Source organism: Myodes glareolus, chromosome 4 (assembly GCF_982192425.1).
Source record: "Myodes glareolus chromosome 4, mMyoGla1.1, whole genome shotgun sequence".
Classification (NCBI taxonomy): domain Eukaryota; kingdom Metazoa; phylum Chordata; class Mammalia; order Rodentia; family Cricetidae; genus Myodes; species Myodes glareolus.
The window spans coordinates 82,326,819-82,352,952 of record NC_142029.1 but is presented as its reverse complement, the minus strand read 5'-3'; the positions used below and the strand labels follow the sequence as shown (position 1 = coordinate 82,352,952).

Genomic DNA, 26,134 nt, shown 5'->3' with positions numbered 1-26,134 from the left:
AAGAATTCGATACAATAAAGCCCCGTGTGAAAGCTCATGCCTGTAATCCAAGTACTTGAGGATACCATGAGTTGGACAGTTTGAACAAAGTTCATTAAGATGAATAAAAACTTTCTGAGCAACGAAATGAGGGAACTCATCACCTCATCACTAGACCTGACCTAAAGAATTGCTCAAAGAACGCCTACATCTCAAGTAAAAGGGCAGTGTCTTCTAAATGCAATTCCTTGTGCAGTGACTTAGTCAAGTCTAATTGTCCAGATCAGATTGGCCTATGGGTATGTCTGTGGGGGTGGTCTTGATCATTAGTTAATATGGAAGACCCAGTTTGCCTGGTCAGCTCCATTCCGTGGGCAGGTGGCGCTGGGCTGGAAGAAAGCTAGCTAAGGATGAGCCAGCAAGCAGCATCACTCCATGGTTTCTGCTCCAAGTAGTACATGGCCTCCTGTCCTGACTTCCCTCAGTGATGGACTGTAACCTGAAGCTGAAATGAGCCTTTCCCTCCCTTAAATTGCTGTGGTCAGATTATCTTCTCAAAACAGCAGAGACAAACTGGGCACTTTGCTTTTAAAAAACCACTAACAGTGTATTGTCTGTTTCTCAGCCATCTGTAGTCTGTTCCCGTCATCTCTGTGGCTTTATGCTGGTCACAATGTCGTGATTGCAGTTGCTTTGTAAGCCTTATAATTCAAAATTAAGTAGTCCGAGTTCTCTAACTTCTTTTCTCAAAAATACTATTTCTTTAATAAGACCAAGCTATCTACTTACATTTCCCGCATCCATTCTATCTTTTTAATTTTTCTTTTCTTTTCCATATCTTGCTTTCTCTTCAGTTTAGAGAAATGGAATTCACTTTCCTTTGTGCTTTCCAACACTTCGTTTTCAAATGGTAGCCAAAACTATGGCAGAGTGGAGATGAATATACACAGAATTAAAATACTGATTGTGAAGGACCCTCTATAGACAAGAACGTTGTGTTGGTGGGAATGTACAGGAGAGGAGTAGAGGCGAAGCCAGCCTTTTCGAGGCAGCTCTCATTAAGTTATGTGCCCATTAATAACACAGCAGGTTCAGAAGCACATGTTATAGCAACATTGGCAAACCACTTGTGTACTGACGCGTTCCTTCAGCACTTGGTGAAATGAATGCATAGCAGACCTGTTCTAAGCATGTCTGTCTCATCTCACCTGAACATACCCAGCCTCTCCTAGTGCTGCTGGCTTTTCATGACTGTCCTTAAGGTTGATATCCACTCAGAAAAGAAGTGCCTCTACTATGTCCCAAACTGTGGTGTCTTTGAATGGCATGTCCTCCTAGCTGGTTGTTTGTTTTCCCAATTTCAGTTTATCTTCTCTTTCCATAACACAACACTAGATAACGTCTGCTGTGTCTCCCAACAGTTTGCCCTGTTTAACCACTTAGCATACCACATGAAAGCAGCCTGCCTGCTTGACTGATCTCTAGGTACAGCATTCTCTGTGACAGAAGGAGCTATGTCTTCTTACCACTGTGTGCTTAGCATCTGGAACTATGCCTAGTGAAGACGGGCATGTGATAAGGTACTGAATGGAGTAGATTCACACCTTGGTCATTTTAAACATCTCAAACGTCTAAAAATTTTGTTATATAAGTATACCACATCCTACAATCGGTGTTTTGAGTATATCGTTAGCAGAGAGAAAATAAAAATGGCCTAGTTTCAAACCTGATGGTTAGAAATAAACATAAGAGAAGCCTGCCCGCTGCCTCCTGATGAGCAAATATGTGGTGGATGGAGAGGAGGGAGAGACGTGGAGCAGTTCTTATGCGGTGGAGAGAGGTGTAACTGGAGACATAGCAGCAGTGAGAACCAGACTGATGGGAGCGGGCCTGTGCTGCCACCTGGGTCCCCAACATCTACCCCATTTATGAGCTGCTGGAACATGTGAAGGAGTCGGTCCTGTGGAGCCATAGCCACAGGATCTACATGACCGGGGCGACAGCATGATATTCAAGAGGAGTCGTGGTGAAGGTCTGGTCAGTACTGATGGTGTAGCAGAAACCAGAGGCCTTGAACCAGACCAATGACTCACTGCAGGGAATATTGGCAAGTAACGCTGTTTAGGCCAAAGGGTATACTGTATGACACATTGGCGTTCCTAATACTACGACCATAGATGAACATGTGATAGAGAGGCATGGGGGAGGAGAGGAGTGGTACACGCAAGGCAGACCTGGGTGTGGAAGAAGGCTGATGTTGCTAGAGAAGCAGGTAGTTGCCCAGAGGGGTCGGCAAGATGTTGGTTTTGTTTGGTTTTTAATTTTTACTTTTGTTTGTTTCCTTTGGGTGGGAAGTTACAAGGGTGGAAGGTAGGCATGGAAAGACTAAGAAAAGAGTGGGATTGGGGTGCATGATGTGAAATTCCCAGAGAACCAATAAAAAATTATTATGTTAGCCGGGCAGTGGTGGTGCACGCCTTTAATCCCAGCACTTGGGAGGCAGAGGCAGGCGGATCTCTATTTGAGGCCAGCCTGGTCTACAAGAGCTAGTTCCAGGACAGGATCCAAAGACACAAAGAAACCCTGTCTCGAAAAACAAAACAAAACAAAAAAATATTATGTTGAAAAAAATTAAACGTAAGGAGCCAATGAGTCGACTCACCATGTAAAAACACCACCCAAACCTGACGACCTGGGTATGAGGAGAGACAACTCCTACAAACTGTTTACATGCACATGGAGCACGTGATCCCCCATGCTTGCACACACACCATTTACACACACACACACACACACAGAATAATAATTCAAATAATTTCTAAGGATAACAATTGATCATATTTAACAACTCCAGAATAGCTAAGTTAGCATTTTTTCAATTGAATCACAACTATTACTTTTAAAGTTCAAGATTAATTTCTAAATATATAAAAATAAAAATGGCTGCTACTGCCATATCTTACTCTCTGGGAGACAGGCCGCCAGCCATTGTTCTCTATGCGGCGGTACCAGCCACTGTGGTCCTCAACCTGAGGCGGATCATTCTTGTTATGGGATGTGTATCTTGCTGGAAGCTTTGTGTAATCTCTAGGGCTGTTAGCACACAGATCTTCAACATGTCTGTGAGTAAAAATTTTATAGTATATCTCTGGTGGAAATTTAACCTGTAGATGGGAAAATTCAAAGCGTCATTGTAATGCAGTAACAGACATGGATCACATTTTAAAAATTCTTTTGCACTTCAAGTTAAGTGTGCTTTATAACTACCAAATAAGAACTCCAGCCAGGGGGCTGGAGAGATGGCTCAGAGGTTAAGAGCATTGACTGCTCTTCCGGAGGTCCTGAGTTCAATTCCCAGCAACCACATGGTGGCTCACAACCATCTGTAATGAGATCTGGTGCCCTCTTCTGGCCTGCAGGCATACATGGAGGCTGAACATTGTGTACAAAGTAAATAAATAAATAAATAAATCTTTTTTAAGAAAGAGAGAGAGAGAGAGAGAGAGAGAGAGAGAGAGAGAGAACGAACTCCAGCCAGGGAATCTGGTAAGTTAACTGTAGATCTTCACTTCTCCCTCTGCTCTTTCAAATCCAATCCCCCCCCCACTAAGCTTTGCCCCAGACCACCTGCTGAGGCATCCCTCTGTCGTCCCATCTCCAGTGGACCACACACACCTTGCCCTCCTAGCCTCCTTCCCCACTTCATTGCTAGTCTCAGCTGCTAATCCAGCAGGCACTCCTGGGCACACACAGGCAGCTGCAGATCTTCACCTTTCTCTCTATTCCTCTAAATCCAATCCCCCAGTCTCATCGCCAGCTCTGTAGTGGACCTTCTGAGGCCTCTCCTCACTCTCTGCCCCCACTCCCATGGGACTAACCTGGGGAATACCCTGCTTTTCTCTAGTCCATCCCCATTCTTACCTTAAAATAGCCATTATGAATGTGATAGAGGCCTTAAAGAAGAACAAATCTCTTCAACTATGAAAACATGAGCAAACAGTGGAAGGAAATGAATAAAACAGTTCAAGACCTGAGAGTGAAATAGACTCAATAAAGAAAGCCCAAATTGAGGGAAATCTGGAAATGAGAAATGTAGGAACTCATTTGGTGAGAGGTAAGTCTCACCAACAGAATACAAGAGATGGAAGAGAGAATGTCAGGCATTTGAAGACACGATAGAATAAATGGCTAAGTCAATCAAAGAAAATGTTGACTCTAAAAATATCATGGCATAAAGCATCCAGGAAATCTGGAACACTATTAGAAGACCCAATTTAAGAGTAATTGGTATAGAGGAAAGGAAGCGAGACAGAGGTCAAAGGCACAAAAAAATGTTTTCAACAAAATCATCAAAGAAATTTCTGTAACCTAAAGAAGATGACTATCAAGCTATAAGAAATATACAGAACACCAAATAGACTGAATCAGAAAATAAAGTCATCCCCCTGACCCCCGGTCAAAACACTAAACATACAGAACAAAGAATATTAAAAGCTGAAAGGGAAAAAGACCAAGTAATATATAAAGGCAGACTCCTGACTTCTCAACTCAATGGAGACTCTAAAAACCAGAATGGTCTGGACAGATATTTTATAGACTCAAAGAGACCATAGATGCTAGCCCAGACAAAACTTCCACTAAAATAAATGGAAAAAATAAGATATTCCATGATAAAACCAAATTTAAGCCATATCTATCTAGAAATCTAGCCCTACAGAAGTTGCTGAGAGGAAAACTCCAACCTAAAACAACTCAACACACCCAAGAAATCACAGGGAATAATCCCCAACAAGTAAATCAAACCAGGGAAAACACACACACACTCCCACCCCCATACACACATACACCACCATCACCACAACAACATAACAGGAATCAACAAACACTGCTCATTAATATCTCTCAACGTCAATGGTCTCAATTCCTAAATAGACTAACAGAATGGATGCAAAGACAGATCCATACTTTTGCTGTATCCAAGAAATGCACCCTAACATCAAGAATAGACATCACCCTGACTAAAGAGACGTCTATTCAATGGACTTCAGAAGCAAGCTGGTATAGCAATTTTAATTTTAATTTTAGACTTCAAACCAAAACTAATAAGAGATAGGGAAGGACACTACATAGTCATCAGAGGAAACATCCACCAAGACGACATTGCAATTCTTAACCCCTATGCACCAAACACAAGGGCACCCACGTAAATAAAAGAAACACCACTGTAACTTAAATTGCGTATTGACCCTCACACAGTGATAGCCAATAGGCCATCCAGACAAAAACTAAACAATGAATGCTGGAGCTAGCTGACATTATGAACCAAATGAACCTAATAGATATTTACAGATCATTTCACTCGAATGCAGAATATACCTTCTCAGCACCTCATGGAACTTTCTCCAAAACTGACTACCTAGTCAGACACAAAGAAAGCCTCAACAGATGTAACTGACACCACAGATGGCAGCTGGACAACGACAGAAAGCTTGCAAACGCACAGAAACTACACAAATCACTAGTGAATGAAAAAAAAATGGTCAAGGCAAAAATTAAGAAATAAATTAAAGACTTCCTAGAATTGAATGAAAACAAACACACAATAGACCCAAACTTATGGGACACAATAAAGCAGTTCTAAGATAAAAGACCATAGCACTAAGTACCTACATTAAAAAAAAAAATTGGAGCTATCTCATACTAGTAACTTAACAGCACACCTGAAAACTCTAGAACAGAAGGAAGGAAACTGCACCCAAGAGGAGAAGGCAGTAAGAAATAATGAAACTCTGCGATAAAAAGATCAATAAAAAGAAAAAAAATACAAAGAATCAGTGAAACAAAGGGTTGATTCTTTGAGAAAGTCATTAAGATCAACAAACCCTTACTCAAATTAACTAAAAGGTGAAGAAAGGTTATCCAAGTTAACAAACTTAGAAATGAAAAGAAAGACACAATATACCAAGGGGATCCAGAGGATCATAAGGACATACTTTAAAAACCTGTAAGAGCTGGACAGTGGTGGCACATGACTTTAATCCCAGCATTTGGGAGGCAGAGGCAGGCAGATCTCTGTGAGTTCAAGGCCAGCCTGGTCTATAAGAGATAGTTCTAGGACAGGCTCCAAACCTACAGAGAAACCCTGTCTCAAAAAAACAAAAACAAAAAAACCCAACCAAACAAAAAAACCAAAATAAATACATTGAAGACCTGAAGGAAATGGATAATTTTCTTGGTACATACCACTTGGCAAAGTTAAATAAAGATAACCCCTAGAGAAACAAAAGCAATAAGTCTCCCAACCAGTAAAAAAACAAAAACAAAAACAAAAAAAAAACAAAAAAAACAAAACAACAACAACAACAAAACAAAAACAAACAAAAAAACCCCTCCAGGGCCAGATGGTTTTTTGTTTTGTTTTGATTTTCGAGACAGGGTTTCTCCATAGTTTTTTTGGTGCCTGTCCTGGAACTAGCTCTTGTAGACCAGGCTGGCCTCGAACTCACAGGGATCCGCCTGCCTCTGCCTCCCGAGTGCTGGGATTAAAGGCGTGTGCCACCACTGCCTGGCGTCAGATGGTTTCAGTATAGAATTCTATCAGACTTTCAAATAACAGTTAAATCCAATCCTCCTCAAATTATTCCACAAAATAAAAACCAAAGGAATATTGTCCTATTTGTTTTACAAGGCCACAGTTTCCATGATACCCAAACTGCATAAAGACTCAACAAAGATAAAAAAAATCACAATTTTACTTATGAACATAGTGCAAAAATTCTCAAAAAAAATCCCTGCAAACCAAATCCAAGAGCACATCAAAAAGTTCACCCACCATGAACAAGAAGGCTTCATCCCAGAGATGCAGGGATGATTAAACATATGTAAACTGAGAAATGTAATCCATCATATAAACAAACTTAAAGACCAAATCCACACAATCATTTCATTAGATTCAGAAAGGGCCTTTAACAAAATCCAACACCCCTTCATGATTAAAGGCCAGGAGATATTCGAGATAGCCATGGGTATATCGAAGCATAATAAAGGCAATGTACAGATAGCCTATAGCCATCATCAAATTAAATACGGGAAATACAAAGCAATTCAAGTAAAATCAGGAACAAGGAAAGGTTGTCCACTCTCTCTGTACCTGTTCAATATAATACGTTGAGTTTTGGCTAGAGCGGTATAACAACTAAAGGAGATCAAAGGTTACAAATTGGAAAGGAAGAGGTTTCTTTATCTGCAGATACAATAGCATACATAACTGACCCTAACAATTGCACAAGGAAACCCTACAGCTCAACACTTTCAGTAAAGTAGCTGGGTACAAAACTGACTCACAAAAATCAGTAGCTCACCTATATACAAGTAACAAACAAAGAAATCAGGGGGAAACCTTTCACAGTAGCCTCAGATAATATAAAATATCTTGGGGCTATCTAACTAAGCAACTTATAACCAAGTATGAAAAAAACTTAAAGACATTGAAGAAAGAAACTGAAATTATCAGAAGGTGGAAAGATTTCCTATGCTCATGGATTGGTAGGATTAAATACAGTAAAAATAGCCACCCTACCAAAAGCAATCTATAGATTCAATGTATTCCCCACCAAAATTCCAACGCAGTTCTCCAAAGATCTTAAAAGGACAATTTTCAGCAATATATGGATAAACCTCAGGAGGCGTCACTATCCCTGATTTCAACTGTACTCCTGAAGTACAGTAATTAAAACAGACATGTGATTAATGGAATCAAATTGAAGACCCAAACATAAATCCACATACCTATGGATACTTGATTTTTTTTTAACAAAGAAGCTAGAAATACACACTGGGGAAAAAAAATGGCGACATCTTCAGCAAATAGTACTGGTCAAACTAGATATCTGCATGTAGAAGAATGCATTGATCCATACTTATCACCCTGCACAAAACTCAACCCAAATGGATCAAAGACCTCAACATAAAACCAGATACACTGAACTTGATAGAAAAGAAAGTGGGAATACTCTTAAACTGCTTGGCAGGGCTGGAGAGATGGCTCAGACTTAAGAGCACTGACTGTTCTTCCAGAGGACCCGGGTTTAATCCCCAGCACCCACATGGCAGCTCACAACTGTCTGTAATTCCAAGATCAGACACAGACATACATGCAGACGAAACACCAATGCATATGGCACAGGAAAATACTTTCTGAACAGAACACCAATAGCTCAGGCACTAAGATCAACAATTAATAAAGGGGACTTTATGAAGTTGAAAAGTCAAGGATACTATCAGTAGGACAGATAAAGCAGCAGCCTACAGAGCAGTAAAAGATTTTTATCAATGACATATTGGATAGAGGTCTAATATCGAAAATAAATAAAGAACTAAAAAAAACTAGATAACAACAAAACATATAACCCAATTAAAAAATGGGGTACAGACCTAAACAGAGAATTCTCAAAAGAAGAAACTCAAAGAAATGTTTAACAACCTTAGCCACCAGGGAAACCCAAATTAAAACTACTTTGAGATTTCATTCTACATCTGTCAGAAAGGTTAAGATTAATGAGACAAGTGACAGGCCATGCTGGTGAGGATATAGAGTAAGGGACCCACTCCGCCATTGCTAGTGGAACTGCAAACTTGTACAGCCACTTTGGAAATCAGTGTGGTGGTTCCTTGGTTGTGAAATGGAAATGGATGTTCCCCAATATCAGCTATACCACTCTTGGGCATATCCCCAAGGGATGCTTCTTCCTGCTTCACTGGTTCAACCATGGCCACTGATGCTCTATTCATAGTAGCCAGAAGCTGGAAATCACTTAGACGGCCCTCAACAGAAGAATGGATAAAGAAAATGTGGTACATTTATACCATGGATCATTATCTACCCATTAAAAAGATGATAAAATCATGAAATTCACAGGTAAATGGATGGAGCCAGGGAAAATAATCACCCTGAGTGAGTTATCTCAGAGCCAGAAATATGGTTTGTATTCACTTAAATGTAAACATTAGCTTTAAGTCAACAACAACCAAGCTACGATCTGTAGAACCATAGAAGTTAGGTAGAGAGTATGGGACAAGGGGTGACAGAACTTGTTAGGAAAAAGAATTGGGATAGATATGGATGGGGGAGGCTGAAATGGGAGGATCAAGTAAGGAGGAGGATAAAAAAGGGGGATTAGGGAATGAATATGGGGAGAGACAGCTAAAAATTGAAGGGTAATATAGAAACAGTACAGTAGAGGATCATGTATATGTACGAATGTATGTATGTATGTATATGGAGGCAATCTAAATGAAATCATCAAATAATTGGGAAGACATATGCCCATCTAGCCATTTCTTTTCTTTCTAAAAATAATTTATTTAACTTTGTCTTACGTGCATTGGGGTGAAGGTATGAGATCTCCTAGAGCTGGAGTTAGAGACAGTTGTGAGCTGTCATGTGGGTGCTGAGAATTGAACCCGGGTCCTCTGGAAGAGCAGTCAGGGCTCTCAACCAGTGAACCATCTTTGCAGGCTCCATCCAGCCATTTCTTGTCACCAAATGAAGCATCCAGTACCATAATTGGGTTACATCTAATTGAGTTGTTGGCCAAAGGAGTCCCATTGAATCCCCAAATGACTCAGGCTGTTGCCAAGACTATAGGTTGCGCTCCACAAATTGACAGAAAGCCCCCATTGCTAAAGACAATACCTGCACAACTGATGGGATATAAAGTCAAGCTGGTGCCTACATAGAGCCTTCACCCCCAAGTTGAGCACCTATGGTACAGGAAAATATTATGTATACTACCAAAAGAGAAATGTAAACACCAAATGTAGCTACCAACCCTCTGATCTACAATGCTGTCCCGCCTGCAAGATATGCTAGGGCAATGGAGGCACTAAGCTTGTAAGAGTAACCAACCAATATCTTATCTGAATTAGGGTCCACTCCATGAGATGGAACCCATATCTGATGCTACTTGCGGGGGCCAAGAACTTGAGGCTAGATAGTCCAGGGGCCAGGGGTAAAACCAAATACTGTTCCCCCAAATAAAATGACTCCTAATGACATTCTGCCACACTCATAGAACAGTGCTGTGTTCTACCAGCATCAGAGAAACTTTCTCCTGCAGCAGATGTGAACAAACACAGAGACCCACAGCCAGAACGTGTGCAGAGAATGAGAGGCCTTGAAACACTCAGTTCTAAATGAGGTATCTCTATCAAATTCCTCCCCTTTATGGCTTGAGGAACTCTGTGGAAGAGGAAGTGGAGTGTAAGAGCCAGAGAAGCTGGAAGACACAAAGAAAACAAGGCCCTCTAAACCAACATGAACAAAGCTCACGTGAACTCACAGAGACTGAGGCAGCGTGTGCAGGGCCTGAACCGATCTGTACCAGGTCCTCTGTGTATATGTAATGACTTTCAGTTCAATGTTTTTATGGGATACTAACAAGTGGGGCTCTAACTCTTGTGCCTTCTCCTAGGCTCTTTTCCTTCTGTTTGCTTTGCCCAATTCTGGTGTGTTAGTTTTTGTTTTATTATAACGTATCATGCATGCCATTATCCCTTCGAAGTCTGTTTTCTAATGAGACAGAAAGGGGGTGGATCTGGATGAGAGGGGAGGTGAGGAGGAACTAGGAAGCGTAGAGAAAGGGGAAACTGTAATCAGTATATATTATATGAGAAGAAAATCTATTTTCAATAATGGGAAAAATCTAACCTACCAAATAGAGACTCCTCCATACTCACCCCACCCAGCCTGAATCGGACTTGAATGCCAGCCGCAGCATCTAGGAGCTCCGCCTGTAAGAAAAGAGATGGATGGCCCTCAGCATCCCGTGAGCAGCTCCTCGTCACTTCTCATTCTGTCCTTTAGAAATAGTTGCTGGCATTTGCTGTTTCTAAAACAGGGTGGGTGAGTGGGCTTCAAATAGTTAGATTTAAATCATAAGATATTTTTATTTTTAATTATGATTGTGTGTGTGTGTGTGTGTGTGTGTGTGTGTGTGTGTGTGTGTGTGTGTGCAGGTGCTCACGGAAGTCTGAGGCACTGGATCTCACTGAAGCTGGAGTAAGGTGGTTGTGAGCCTCTCTATGTGGGTGCTGGGAACTGAACTTGGCTCCTCAGGTAGAGCACTGTGAGCTCTTAACTGCTGAGCTGTTTCTCCAGGCCCAAAATCATGAAACACTTTGAGAGCTAAGGATTTATGGACAGTCCTGAGGATAACTGGAATGATACTGCCAAACTCTCCTTTCTGTTCAATATAAATACAATCTTCAAATGGGTGTGGTGGTGCACACCTTTAATTCCAGCACTTGGGAGCAGAGAGAGGTGGATCCCTGGGAGTTCAAGACCAGCCTGTCTACAGAGTAAGTTCTGGGACAGTCAGGACTGTATAGATAGGGATGTCCTGTTGCAAAACAATAAAAATTACAAATCCTAAATGACTTATTTGTAAAACAGAACATAAGTCCTCAAATATATGACTTACATAGAAAATATTGCACCTTGTAAATAAATTCAGGGAAAAATAATAACTGGTCCACACAAGCTCAACACTAGATGGGTCTTTCCTAACTAGCTTTTGTTAAGTCAAAAAAGATTCTAATCTTGTGTGCAGAGGCCATGGAAGGATACTGCTTACTGCCTGGGTCTCCATGGCTTGCTCCGCCTGCTTAGAGCCCAGGACCACCTGCTCAGAAGTGGCTCCACCCAAGTGGACTTGGACATACAACATCAATCATTATCACATTAATTATTATCAAGAACTATAGACATGCCTTTCCCCAAATGACCTGAGCTTGTGTCAAGTTGACAAGAACAACCAACCAGGACAGCACTTCAAGGCATGCCTCCAAAGAAGAAGCTAATGTATAATAATTGAGTTAAAAATGAACATGCTTAGATTGAAAGGAAGGGGTCACAAGTGAATGACAGGCACAGTGAGTTTGAGAATGATTTCAAGGTGTTTGCTTTGTGGTATTTCATTGAACTATGTAGCTTTGCTTTCTGAGCTTTCAGCATGTGTCTAATAGTTCTGCAGGTGAGTGTTACAGTTCTGGAAGGAAAGATATCCTGACTCACTGGGTGCTGGGAGCCATGATGACATAAAAACAGGAGACAGCAATTGATACTCAAGTTGTCAACCCACCAGAAATAATTTCTGATGGAGGAAAAACTTGTTTTACAAAGATTGCAAGATATACAGACTCCAGAATATCTGTTGATTCTGCCTGTAATCTTACATGTTTATATTGAGTGTGTATCTTATGACTACATCCCTGATCTACTGGGCCTTTTTATCAGTGAATTGTCAAGAAGGTGGCTCGGCCTTAGCTGTATTGTCCAATTAATATTGGTAATGTTAGCCTACACAGAGTTTCAATGAATAAAACAAATACAAAGAGATGCTGCCTGAGTCAAGGGTTATAAGTTACCATTAAGAATTGTCTTGGAGGGGGCTGGAGAGATGGCTCAGAGGTTAAGAGCATTGCCTGTTCTTCCAAAGGTCCTGAGTTTAATTCCCAGCAACCACATGGTGGTTCACAACCATCTGTAATGAGGTCTGGTGCCCTCTTCTGGCCTTCAGGCATACACGCAGAAAGAATATTGTATGCATGATAAATAAATAAATAAATATTAAAAAAAAGAATTGTCTTGGAGCACAGCCTAAGAAAACAGTTGTATTTTCCCCAGTTGCCAAGATAGTCGTATACTATCAACTAATATAAAACTTCAAATTAGCTTTAGATCAGACCAGGTGCCCTGCTAACAGATTTTAAGATAAACTATTCACAGAAAAAAAGCAATCTTATTTACAAGGACACTGGTTGGCAGTCTGATTTGCTGAACCAAAGTAAACAGTGTGAAGCAACTTAACTGCGGTGCCAGAGGATGGTGATCAACTCTCCGAACAAATTCTAACGTCAGGTTTATGGCTTTTGTTTAGACACCACAGGAAAAGAGTCCTAACTGACCAGGGCTACAAAATATAAACTAACTTCATAGCCCTGAAAAAGAATTGCAAGTCTTGCTTCTTATGGTCAAGGGTTACACGCAGGACAGAAAAATCTATCTTAAGATTTAAAATGCTTCTAATGTGGCTGTGCCGTGAAGAGCGCCGAGTCAGCTCCTCTGCTGTGCTCCACCCCCTGCCCTGCAGCTCCTGCCATGAAGGCTCCTCAAGCTGAGGGCGCTGCACACTCTCTATAGATACGTTGCTCTTTGTAAAGTCTCCAGTCTGAGAAAATCCTGGCTTTTCTGACCACTAAATGTTTAAAAGTATAGGCCATAGCACACAGTTTCCTTATTTCTCTTCGTCTCCTTCATAGTTCAGCTTCAGAAGGCCCCCTCTGTAGATAAGATGACAAAATGACGCGTCCTTCGGCAGCTGTGGTGTGCAGCCCACTGATTAGGAAGCTGACTGAAAGAAAATGCTCTTTTATTGCTATCTGTAGTTATTGCTGTCAGGAAGACTCTGTTTCTTATCATTTACTTAAGAAATGGTATGTGGTTTTCAGATATAATGCCTGAAAGGTTGTGTGGGTCTTTGTCAGCTGTGAAGAACAAAGAAAGCTGGTGGGAATTAATACGAGATATGTTCGTTCCTTTCCCCCTGAAATCCCTCAGATGAAGTCTTAGGTTTACAATGCTGTGGAGTTTTTCTCTGAGCCCTGCTTGTAGCTCAGAAGCTGGTTCTTTGGGGTTGCAGTAGTTGAGTAGTTAGGTGATGGCTGGAGTTGCAAAGGGACAGCTCTGGAGTGAAAGATACCCTGACTGGTCGGGATGTCAGGTGATGCCTGAAACTGGGATGTGGTGGGGAATGGGCTCCCTGAAGGATGTAGCAATTCTGTTCCTCTCTGAGAGAGAGCCAGTGCAGCTGCGTTCTGCTCTGTTCCCCTAAGGGAACATCCTAGCAGAGCTATGGCTCTAGTTTTGGGTCCAGGGCGTTTTTCTTTCACTGGCTCTGGTTCCATGGTGAAAGTGGTTTTTCTTTGGCTCTGGCTTCAGAGTCAGGGTATGTTTCACAGGTTCTAGGTTTAGGAATAAAGTCTTTCTTTCACCGGCTCTGGTGTCAAGAGTTAAGGTGTGTTTCTGTCACTGGCTCTGGCTTCAGGGTCAGGGTCAGTTTCTTTCACCAGCTCTGGTTTCAGGGCCAGAGTGGGTTTCTTTGGCTGGCCCTTGTACACTACAGCTTCACTCAAAGGTTCAGAAGGAAGCACACGAGAACACTGAACTGACGAGAAGATGCTGTGTCGGTAAGAACCGTCTCACCTCTTTGGGATTAATATACTTCACTATCTGACGCGGCTCCCCCTGTTGTCTCAAGTCAATCAGGCTTTTAAAGTGCTGGAACACTGCAACATTCTGAGATCAGAACACAGGATTTGATGATTAAAACTAGACTCTACATTTTCAGGATTTGAAAAGGTAGTTTTACATTTCTTTATTTGTGTTGGGGAGCTCTAGTACATATTTGGAGAGCAGAGGACAACCTCTGGAAATTGGCTTCATCTTTCCACCATGTGCATCCCAGGGGTACAACGTACATCATTAGGCCTGGTGGCCCTTGCCTTTACCCACCGGGCTATCTCACTGAAGTCCTGAATTCTCTACTTATTACCCATTCATACGCCTGCCCAGAAACACAGATCTGTTAGTCCTGCAGGAGCAGAGAAACGAGGCTTCAAACTGAAACCTGAGTTCAATTCCTGGCAACCAGATGGTGGCTCACAACCATCTGTAATGAGGTCTGGTGCCCTCTTCTGGCCTGCAGGCATACACACAGACAGAATATTGTAGACATAATAAATAAATAAATATAAAAGAAAGAAAGAAAGAAAAACATTTCCTCAATTCCCACCCGGCTCCACATAGTTACAAAGAAGCGCCGCCCCGACGCCTTGCAGGAGACTTTCTATAGACTCCTGTCAGCGTGGCTGCCCCTGCCCTCAGTCTTTGCTAGCAAAAAGCTTCTTAGCTCTCCCAGGTTGATGGTTTAGTCAGCTAAGCAACCATAACTCTATATGGTGACTATACTTTGGACAAGGACTTCAGGCTCTCCAGATGAATGCACAGGCTGCTATAGCTGGTGGCGTCTCAAGACAAGTACTGTTGTGTAAATTTAGAAGGTTCTAGGACTCAGAAATACCTGCGCACCCCTCCCCTCCAAGGTTTCATAGACACCCACTGCACTAGCTCAGAGGGTAGCTGCCTTGCAAACCCAGCCTGACATTGCAGAATCGCTGTGCCCTAGGCTAGTTGGATGCTCTCCATTGCAAAGGACGGACCTCTAACATGAACAGAAACAGGGAGCACAGACCTTAAGAACCAGTAATTCCCGGCACTTACATCCTGAGGCCCAGGGTGGGGCAGCTGCTTGTGGTCTTGCACTTGTGTCAAAACTGAAGCAGAGACCCATGAAGTTCACTAGAACTGTAAGGAAACACTGTGGTCCCTGTTGCTGGTCCACTCACACGGGCTTGCTAAAGGCACTCCAGCCCCTACCCTGTGCCTGGGTCTGTTACCACTGGGATGGCAGAGAGAAATGCCTTGGCTCCAGCTACCTCACTGAGCACGGATCCTGAGGAAGTGGAGGGCCGGTCATGGTGCCTCAGGCTCCTCAGGTCGATTGGAACTCGCACTGCAAGCAGACTTTTCCAGAAGCAGTGTGTGTGTGAAAACCATCTGATCGAGGCTGCTGCTCCCACTGTGGTGCTGCCTCATCCTGAGCACCCATTCCTGTGTCACAGCTCCCTGAACCCACTACAGTCCCCAGAGACCATGAGTATGTTTTGCAGTAGCTAGCAGGCCCTCTCTGGTATACACCATCCCCAAAGCCTCCCCTTCCAGTTAAAGCAGCTATGGGGAGGATGCTGTGGTGCTCAATGGAAAAAAAGCTAATGCCGCGCAGTAAACTGATGCTGCTGGGCTCGTCTTGCGGAGCAGAGCGCTCACTACGAAGACTACCCCATACGTTAATGGGGCACACTGACCTACCAGATGTGGACATCTCAGTGTGGGAGCACAAGAGATGTCCTGCAAAAGACATAGCAATCCATCGGCCCCAGAGACCCCCGGGATCAAATGAGCACGTGAGAAAGCACAGTGAGAGCCGTAAGGTGAGGTGACAGAGAGTTAAGTGAAAATCTGTTTGAGAGAGTGCTCGACTCATAGGTGAACAAGAGATAGCATCATGAGGGCACATGGAAGCATCGACCCGATCAGAGCCAGCAAACGAAAGGAAAATGAAGACTAACCAGTCTTCATCAGATAACAGTACACCATCAATAAAACAAAATGACAATGAATGTTCAAGACAATTACAAGGAATGGACAGGAGTCTTTACTTCCATTAATAATCTTAGATGTAAACAGACTAAATTCTCTATTTAAGCAATATTGAGCTGATCAACAGAATTAGAAAACAAGACCAAACAATATTCTGCCTGGAACTTATAAGAAACCTAAGCCATCAATCAGTCAAGCCACAGGGGTGGGGGAAAAGGTGTGGATGTGATGTTTAAAGTAAATGAAAACTTAAAGCAAGCAGAAGCTGCTGTCTGGGTGACGGAAATCAGTGGATAAGCACCAGCCCAGGTTTTATGACTTTTCCAGAGGCAGATGATGGTGGTCTTGTGACCTAGAAGCAGCAGTCTAACTTAACACAAACCACCAGGCATAGTGACTGAAGGGACCCACGTACTGCGTGGGGTCCCCCTCTGGACTCCAGAATTTGGCATGGACCACACAGAAACACAATTTCCAAGCACCAACAAACCCAAAGAGATCTTTATTAAGCAAGGCAAAGACACTGGTGGCTGAATCTGAACTGGGCAGAAACTGCAGCAAATGGCTTAGGGAAGTCTGTGTTAGAATGAGCTAGGGCGTGTCGGTAAATTCTGATTGGGTATTTTAATTAGATTAGTCAAATAATAAATTTTGATGGCTGGGCCTTGATGTTTTGATAGTTGGACCTTGGTAATCAGTCTCAGGAATGCGTCATGCATGACAAAAATGACCAAATAAGGAACTAGACCTTGGTGGCTAGCTTTAGGAATGTAATCTAATGGCTTAGCAAGGCAGAGGGAAAGAGGCTCAGGGCCGCTAAAGCCTTTCAGCGACAGAACTGCTGGGGTTATAAAAAGGAGTGAAGTCATCTTCCCTCTGGGTTGTCACCCAGCCAGGTAAGCAAACATGGAAAATTACTTCTGAGACCAATCCTATCCAAGTTAAGAGCACCATAAGCGAGCAATACGTTAGCTCAGATAAATTATGTCATTAAGCTATAAGATCCTCAAGAGTATTCAACACATACTGGATGAGTAAATATGCCCTCACCATTCCCTCTCCAACATGACATGGGTCAAAGTCAAATGAGCCTATCAGTGATACAGTTCCGGGTATGAGCTAGTATCACAGAGTATGACCCCATTCAGGAACTCAGTGGGGGCCAGAGGCTCAGTAAGAAAACGCTTGCTGTGTAAGCATGAGGACCTGAATCTGATCTCCAGCACCCATGTAAAAACGCTGAAGGCAGTGGGACCCTGACAGTCCTGGCACCAGGGAGGCAGAGCTGGGTGGGTCTTTTGAGGTTGACTGGATAACCGCTGTCGCCTGCTTGGCAAGTGACAGGCCAGTGAGGGTCCCTGTCTCAAAAACTAAGGAGGCAGCATCCTGAGGAATAATGCCTGAAGTTGGTTTGTGCCCTCCACATGCGTGCATGCACGCACAGATATGCCCACACATACCACAAACATACCTACATACATGAACACACACACAAACACTGTTTTAACTAAAAAGAACGTAAATGTTTGTGAACCTAATGAAATAATTTTAACTTATTTTTTTATTTTGGTTTTTCAAGACAAGGTTTCTTTGTGTAACAACAGTCCTAGCTATTCTGGCACTTGCTTTGTAGACCAGATTGGCCTCGAACTCACAGAGATCTGCCTGACTCTGCCTCCCGGGTGCTGGGATTAAAGGTGTGTGCCACTGTGGGAAACTTTTTGCTATCTTCTAAATTCCCAGCCTAAGAACTGATTATTCAGATTTATTGGCCTTCTGATGCTACTAGCAGTCCCTTTTTCTAGCTAATTGCTAAAGACATCTGTTTCCTTGCAATTAGTGACTTTCGCTGTAATCTCCTCTGAAACACTTTTCATGATAGCTGCCTAGTTACCCATTGACGTAAGAACCCACTCCTTTTTTCACATTGCCCTATATCTACCCTGTTTATTCCCCTAATAAACAAGACTTGATCAGAATCCTGTCTTGTCTCCATCTGTTGTGTCTCTTGTCCCTTTTAATTCTCATTCCTCCCCCCCACCCTTTAGGGTCTCCGTTGACTAACCCATGGGCTGGGGCACACCACCACCGCTAATTATAACTTTTAAAACTGAATAGTAAACTTCTAAGTTAAAGGGTGGCACAAACCTGTATAAATACACAAAAGAGTTATTGAACCGTACACACTTTATGGACATGAATTTTGTGAATTGTAAGTTATCTCTGAAGGGATTAGCTAAACAGACTCACAAGGAAACTTTTCCAGGCCCTCTGAATGATTCTTGCAGCCTGTTCCCACTTTGGAAGGTCTGGGGGCAATTTGCTAGGCATCTTGAAGTCCTAAAAGAAAAATAAGCAAAATGGGAACCTTGAAATAATTATATATGTTCCACTGTGAAGCAGGGACCCAGTGGAATTTAAATAAAGTTGTCTAAAGGAAACAATGAAGTAAGATTTGGTATTTAAATTATATTCTTAATATATTACACCTGGCTTTCTAACAAGTGCCTTCCTTGTATAAGAGATTTTTAATTTTTTAAAAAATATTTATTTATTTATTTGTTATGTATACAATATTCTGTCTGTGTGTATGTCTGTAGGTCAGAATAGGGCACCAGACCTCATTACAGATGGTTGTGAGCCACCATGTGGTTGCCGGGAATTGAACTCAGGACCTTTGGAAGAGCAGGTAATGCTCTTAACCACTGAGCCATCTCTCCAGCCCATAAGAGATTTTTAAAAAGATGAATATTTGTGTGTGCAAGTGCCCACAGATGCTGGAAGGAGCCACCACTTCTCTTGGCACTAGAGTCACAGGCTTTTGAGAGCCACAAATGTTGGTGCTGGGATCTGAACTCTGGTCCTCTGGTGAAGCAGTGGACACTCTGCTTGACTAATAAAGTCATCTCTTCATTCCCTGCAGAGGGTTTAATATGCCTGTGCTGGGATAAATCTCAAGATTTAAGGTCAAATAGTAAATAACTAGTCAGAGTTGAGCTCAGTCTGGGTCTCTAAAGCCTGTGATCTTTATCTACTTTGTTGTAAGACTTGAACGTAACCAGCATTCATAGAGAAACAGCTGTAGCCACAAGGTTACCCAAGCCCCTAACCTAGAACTGGGGATTGGTTATAGATTTCTTATCCACACGGTCTACTTTATATCGATCATGCATTACGTCTTTAGAAAGATGAAGTTTGCACTATTAATGAGCAAAACAAAATCACTACTTGTACTTCACAGATTTTATTTGAACTGTCAAGAGTATTGGAGAGATCAGAGAGATCCTGCTCCCTATCCCTGTTACAGCTTCTGACGGCTGTGTCGGGAGGGAATGGATGGCAAGCCGTGCTAATCTGAGGGTGTTCTGTGGACTCACGCTGGACTCAATTCCTATGTTAGCATATGCGATTACATCCTTCAAAAAGTTGAGCGACTGGGGAGAGGGTTTGGTGGGTAACTTCTTGCTCCACAAGCGTGAAGATCCAAGTTTAGATGCTTAGCATCCATATAAAAGGCAGGAAGTTATGGCCGTCTGTAGCCCCAGCCCTTCAGAGCACAGTGGGGCAGAGACTGGAGGATCCCAAGTGACTCACTGGCAAGCTGGTCGAGATAACATGGTGAGCTCCAGGCTCACCAAGGCTGTCTCAACAAATCCATAAGTAGGGACTGGAGAGACGGCTCAGTGGTGAAGAGCATCTGCTGCTCTTTGAGAGGACCCGAGTTCGGTTCCCAGCACCCACGTCAGGTGGATCACAACTGCGTGTAATTCCTGACCAGGGAATCTGATGCCTCTGGCCTCTGTGTGCACCTGTACTTTCGTCCACATATCCACATTCACACACACACACACACACACACACACACACACACACACACACACACACACACAAGAGTAGATACCTTTATAGCCATTTTACATTGCTGTAGCATCCAAACATATAATCAGTGGGCTTAGTTTTCCCCTTTTCCTAACAATTTTAATGACTATTAAACATGATCTGAATTACACTTTTAAAGTATTGCTCTGAAAGAGTACAAAAGAAACATAAAAAGTCCTAAACTATCATTGTTGCTTAGCCACGCATCAAGGCAGTCATAAGAAATTAGACTTATAAATCAGTCCTCAGAACCTAAGACTCTTAGTTATGCTATTACAGCTCCTTATTACAGTATTTTTGAGGGGGTGTACTCTCGTCCAGCATTTTTTAAGAGTGGCACTCCTGATTCTTCACGCTGCATTATTTTCCTGTGAGTGGTGGCAGGGAGTGCAAGGCACAGCGCTGAGTAGAATTCCCTCCTCTGCCTACCACACACAACAGCACACTGCGACAACCAATGCTGTCTCCAAAGGGCCGGGGAGAGGGTTCAGCGGGTAAAGACACTTACCATCTACCTGATGACCCAAGCTTGATCCCCATAAAGGCGGAAGGAGAGCTGCCCTCTGACTTCTACACAGGTGCCACGGCACAGGTGCTTACACACAGATACACGAAGGTAAAGTTTAAAAAACGTCTCCAGCAATTGCTGCACTTGAAGAACTGTAGTCTATTGAACCAGCATGGTGGGAAGAGGGAGGGCTGGGGTTGCAGCTCAGTAGCAGAGTGCTTACCTGGCTCCCACAGTTCAATCCAGGCTGCTTCCAAAATAGTAACAATAACAACAGCAATAACAGTAACAACAATGATAAAGGAGAAACTAGTGATAAAACATTGCCTAGTTTCTCTCAAATCCTGAGGCTGTGAGATTAACCATAGAAATATTTACATTATGAAAGTTGTCTAACATTTTAAATCAGTACTTAATGTTTTTTTTTCTGGTTGACTTGAGATGTAAGGATAACATGGTGATGTGTTAATAATGCAGATTAAAGGTTTAGTGTGTGTAATCATTCCATCATGAACAGCGCAATGATGCAGCTGTGATCCCGAGGAACAAGGACACGTCAAGACAAAACAATTACATGCTCAGTTGTCCTAAATATTGCTAATGTACTAAATGGTGGGCCAGGTCAATGAGCTTGAGTAAAGTCAGGAGTCATTTGTTTTGAGAGAGAAAGAGAGAGAGAGAGAGAGAGAGAGAGAGAGAGAGAGAGCCAGAATTTCACCATGTAACCCAAGATGTCCCAAAACTCACAGCCTCAGTTTCCTGAATGCTGTACAGGCAGTGGGGTACAGAGGGAAAGGCAGAGGTGGGTAGAGGAACTGGGCAAGTAGAGACAACCCTGGAGCTGTGCAGAAGCAGGGACACAGTAGCTGCAAGAGGGAGCTGGATTCTATAGGGCGTTTCTTTCTTAAACATGATGCACTAAAATATGTGAAAATATTGCTGGAGGAGAAATTAAAGGCGCAAGAGAGGGTAGAGGAAATGAAAAATTCTTTGATTAACGGGACAAAGGCTTCAAACTAATCAAGTGAAAATACCGTTTTTAAGACTCAAGAAGTATTTGTAAACCACCCGTCAAGTCGTGACTTCGCTAGACCCCGGTGCGCACGGATGATTCCGAGGCCAGCAAGCCAATTCCAAGTCAACATCCTCGTCATGTGATTCAGAGGTAGGCCTGCAAGCCAACCTCAACTCAATACCCTTGTCATGTGATTCAAAGGTAGGCATGCAAGCCGATCTCAAATCAATTCCTTTGCCATGTGTAGTTTCGACGCAGAACCTGTATTCCCATCTTCTTTACTAAATTGTATTTTCTCAAGAAATGTGCCATGATTTTGTTTTTTCTCTTGACCTGTAGACCCTTATACTGAGAGTCAAGACAGACATTAAAAGACGCCCTATTCATGTACCCCTTTGAATGCTCCCTCCTCTCTAAACATTTTAGAGCGAAAGCCTAAAGTCATGTACTACATTGAATAGGGTGTGGGGAGGAATCCGGAGGTGAGAAGTGAATTAGTAATGTCCTCAAGGCTGCAGGCCCGGGATTAGGGAAGGGCTGGAGAAGGGGTTGGAGAGCTAGAGGAAAGCTTTTCCACCAGCCCAGAGCAACTGCGGACAGAGCATCTCTACCGGGATGAATGGGAGCGTGCTAAGGGTGTTTAGGGACCTGCAACAGGCCAAGTTCCGACCAGACACGAGAGCAGAAAGGAGCCGGGGAGGGGACGCGTCCCTTGACTTGCCAATCTCTGTGGCCTCGCTCTCTGTTTGTTTCCTTGGTAACGACGCAGTGGGAAATGACTTAATAGCTCCTTCCATAGCAACCTTCTTAGGCCCCGCCCACAACCAGTTCTGGTTTGTTCTGATAGAAGTACTCTCTCTCTTCCATTCTCCCTGCCATAGAGGCAAAGGACTTAGAAAGGAACTCAGAGGGATCGCCTGTATGTGACATGAGGCCACAGTCTAATGTTTCCAAATTTAAGCTCCTTAACGTGATTCAGGTTTTAAGTAAAAATAGAAGACTTCACAGAAGCGGAAATCTTACTGCATATTTAATGCACGCTTTATTTGCTTGAATGCCGAATATCCCACATATGGACATTACCTCAGTGTCAGAGTGTAACGACGTAAGGTGAGGCGTATTTCGGCCTGCCCAGCTCTTCTATGTTCCTTCAGTGCTTTTGCATAGAACATACTTTGTGAGGAAGATGATCTTGTAGGAAAATACTTTTTTAGATATTAAACACATTCGTACAGAGGGGGAAAAAAAACCCTGTAGAGAATTCAGTGACAAAGTGAGCTTCAGAGTCCTTCAAAATCATTAATAAGTAGCTGTCATTAATACACAATATTAATATAGAGCTATTGTCATGTATTAACACACAGACATGAGCAAAATTTAATACTTGTGTCTTTTAATCTAGTACAAACCGAGTTCAAATTTTTATATTAAATAAAATTAAGCTACAAATTTTAAGTCAAGGTCAAGGCCCTTGCCAGGTCTGATTAGAATTTCTCTAACCCCATCTTAAGAGGCCAATGACATAAATTTCTGTTTTGTGGAACAGTTTAATTTTGTTAACTGAAGAACTGTGAGATATTGGCAGGTGCGTCCTTGCCAACTGCTCTTTAAAAAAGACAGAAGAAAACACGAAATGCTTATGCTTACAGTTCCTGGTGCTTAGCATAGCCCCACTATGGGTAGTTTTAAAGAAACCGCTCTTCTCTAAAAGAAAATGGCTCAGAAAGTCCGCAGGAGAACCGGAAGCGAGGGCCCTGGACATCCCTGACCCCGAACTCTATTCTTGGCGAGGTTCCTTTTGCAGCTTGCTGTTTCTTGGCCGCTCTGCTTGGTTTGCTTGATAAACAGAGCCCCCCAAGGATGGAGAGAAATCCTGGAAACTCCTCTCCAGAATACATGGTTTGTGTGTATTAAGTTGACGGTGCTTGAAAAACAGCGGAACGGCGCTGGATTACTCTATGGCCCCGTTGATTTTAAGTGAGAGCTTCCAGAAAGACTCAAGTGTTGTCAGTCCTCTCAAGATGAGCTCAACCACACAAGCCAAACAACACAACAACGGAGAGGGAAGCAGAGCTACTGCCACCCCTGTCAGCCGAGGTTCAGCCTGGCGGGATCCTTAGCTCTGTGGTGGGCGGGACCTCCAGACCCCGAGGGTGCAGGCTGTCTGGCCTCTCCTCCCACCCCCCCACCAGCGAGTGGCATCTATGAGACCCAACATATGCACTCTTCCTCTTCTTCCAGTCTGGCTCAGGACCAGATTAAGGGCAGAGGTAGATGGGGGACGGGAAGGGGTGGCCAAGGTGGCAGTGAGGTGGCTTGGGATCCTGAAGAGGGCATGCTGACTCCTTGTGGGAGAAAAGGCACCTCTAAATAGGGAACCTAGGTTTGTTTCTCCCTCCCCCCAGAGACCTGTGGGAGAGGTGAAATGGGCTGAAGGAAGCGGTATGGTGAAAATCCCAATTCTGGTTCCCAACCCCCACCATCTGTGGGAAAACTAAGGCATCATGGAGCAGAGCCCTAAGTCTGAAACCTGTCTGAGGGAGCCTCATCCCTTCCCACTCAGCTCCCCCCCACAAGCCCAGATCAATGTCCCTCCCACTGGCCAGCTCTACCCCGTGGGGGGGAGGGAATGACTGTTAGAGGGACCTCAGGCTTGGAGCCCAAGTCTACCTCCTTGTGCAGTTTATGAGTAAACCTCTCATCGTAGCTGCCTTTGCTCTTCAACAACTGCTGGTGGTGAAGTCGCACGCCTTTAATCCAGCACCTGGGAGGCAGAGGCAGGGGGATCTCTGTGAGCTCAAAGACAGCCTGCTCTACAGAGCGAGTTCCCGCACAGCTAGGACCATTACACAGAGAAACCTGGTCTCGAGAAAAAAAAAAGAGAGAAGAGGAAGGAGGAGGAGGAGGAGGAAGAGGAGGAGGAGGAGGAGGAGGAGGAGGAAGAGGAAGAGGAGGAGGAGGAGAGGGAAGAAGGAAAGAAGGAGGAAGGAAAGAAAGGAAGGGAGAGAAAGAGAGAGAGAGAGAGAGGGAGGGAGGGAGGGAGGGAGGAAGGAAGAAAGAAAGAAGAAAGAAAGAAAGAAAGAAAGAAAGAAAGAAAGAAAGAAAGAAAGAAAGAAAGAGAAAGAAAAGTGTAAAATTTACCACGCAGTGCATCCTAACTGCTCAGGCTGGGTTTGGTGTGGTGATGCTTGCGCCAGAAGCAAGAGAGGTGGAAAGTGAGCTTGTCCGCCACCAGCTAACGGATTTGGAGCACTGCACCTGCTACTACCGCCGGCTTTGTGAGAGGGGCAGCCTGGACAGCTCTGGCAGCCCAGAACTTGAACCTTCAAAGGAGTTTGGCCATCTGGGTGGAGATGCACTGCAAGAAGTGTTTGGTGGGGGAACATCAGTCAGTGAAACTCCACGAACTGTCCCCACCCCGCAGTCTGGGATGACTTTAGGCAGGGGGTTTGGGGGGCTGTGGCTAGGATGTCCCCTAGGTCATTCACAGTACAGATTTTTAAAAACAAATCTCATCAAAGTCTGGGATCACAATACCTCAGTTGTAGAACATTTGTCTAGAAAGCCATGGACTCCCCTACACCCCCCGCCCCCACACAGCTCTCCCACTAAAGCAAACAGCCAAACTCAGATACTCAGAACACAAATCAAAGAAACTAGAATCTGAACTTTCTCACAATGCCCAGACTCGGATAGGAAACAGTGGGTACTGTGGACCTGGTGGAGAATTTACGTGAGGTCCCTCAGGGCCAGTGCACCTTCTCTTCAGACCCTCACGACTAGACCAAAATAGCTAACATTTTCTAGAACAATAAAGTCAGCAGGGTTTACTCAATCCAAGCAGAAAACCCAACAAAACTATTCAGGAGTCAGTAATCGACCTGGGCTGAAGGGTGTTCTGAGAACTTCAATCAGCCTTTGCCCATCGGCATTTATAAGAAACAGAAATGGGGCCTCAAAACTAACTTAATTACCTCAACCTAGTTAGCCAGTCGGTTGTTACAGCTCGTTTGCCCGCTAATTGGCTGTAGGGAGTTTTGCAGCAAGCTCAAAGTCAGGTACTAAGTACCACCGGTTTCTGGGCTCCTCTGGCTCGCTGGGCCAAGGGCAGGCATCCAAATCCAAGGGCTCCCTTTAGTAACAGAAATTCCACAGCGCCAGTAAAAACAGAATATTTATAACATTTCTCCTTTTGCGGGGCTCCATGCCAACTCCAGTCTAATTCCGTGGACTCCTTGGTGAATTGCCCCCAAATGTTAAAGACCTGGTGCAGTGGACAGACAATTGTCCGTGGAAGGTTTTTGTTTGTTTGTTTGTTTGTTAAGCTTCTACCCCAGGGCCACCTGTCTGTAGGCTCTCATTATACTCCTACTAGAGACGTGGACACAGCTTTCACGTTTCTCAAGGGAGCTCATTTTCTTTTCTTGTCTCCTAGCCGTTTACAATGAAGTGAATCCTTGGAAACCATGTGTGT

At 43.5% G+C, this 26,134-nt stretch overlaps 1 protein-coding gene across 1 annotated transcript in view; it reads right to left on the bottom strand.

The window, feature by feature from the left end:
* The window catches only part of C4H11orf65 (chromosome 4 C11orf65 homolog), a 30,226-nt gene extending 7,840 nt beyond the window's left edge, over positions 1-22,386 (bottom strand). The window contains exons 1-6 of the mRNA XM_048417588.3: positions 22,309-22,386; positions 18,509-18,598; positions 14,243-14,335; positions 10,717-10,770; positions 2,943-3,143; positions 769-899 (exon numbers count right to left, since the gene is read on the bottom strand). Coding sequence (XP_048273545.1) covers positions 769-899; positions 2,943-3,143; positions 10,717-10,770; positions 14,243-14,335; positions 18,509-18,589 — 560 coding nt within the window. The 5' untranslated portion in view covers positions 18,590-18,598; positions 22,309-22,386. The remainder of the gene's footprint in view (positions 1-768; positions 900-2,942; positions 3,144-10,716; positions 10,771-14,242; positions 14,336-18,508; positions 18,599-22,308) is intronic.
* Between the last annotated feature and the right edge of the window lie 3,748 nt (positions 22,387-26,134).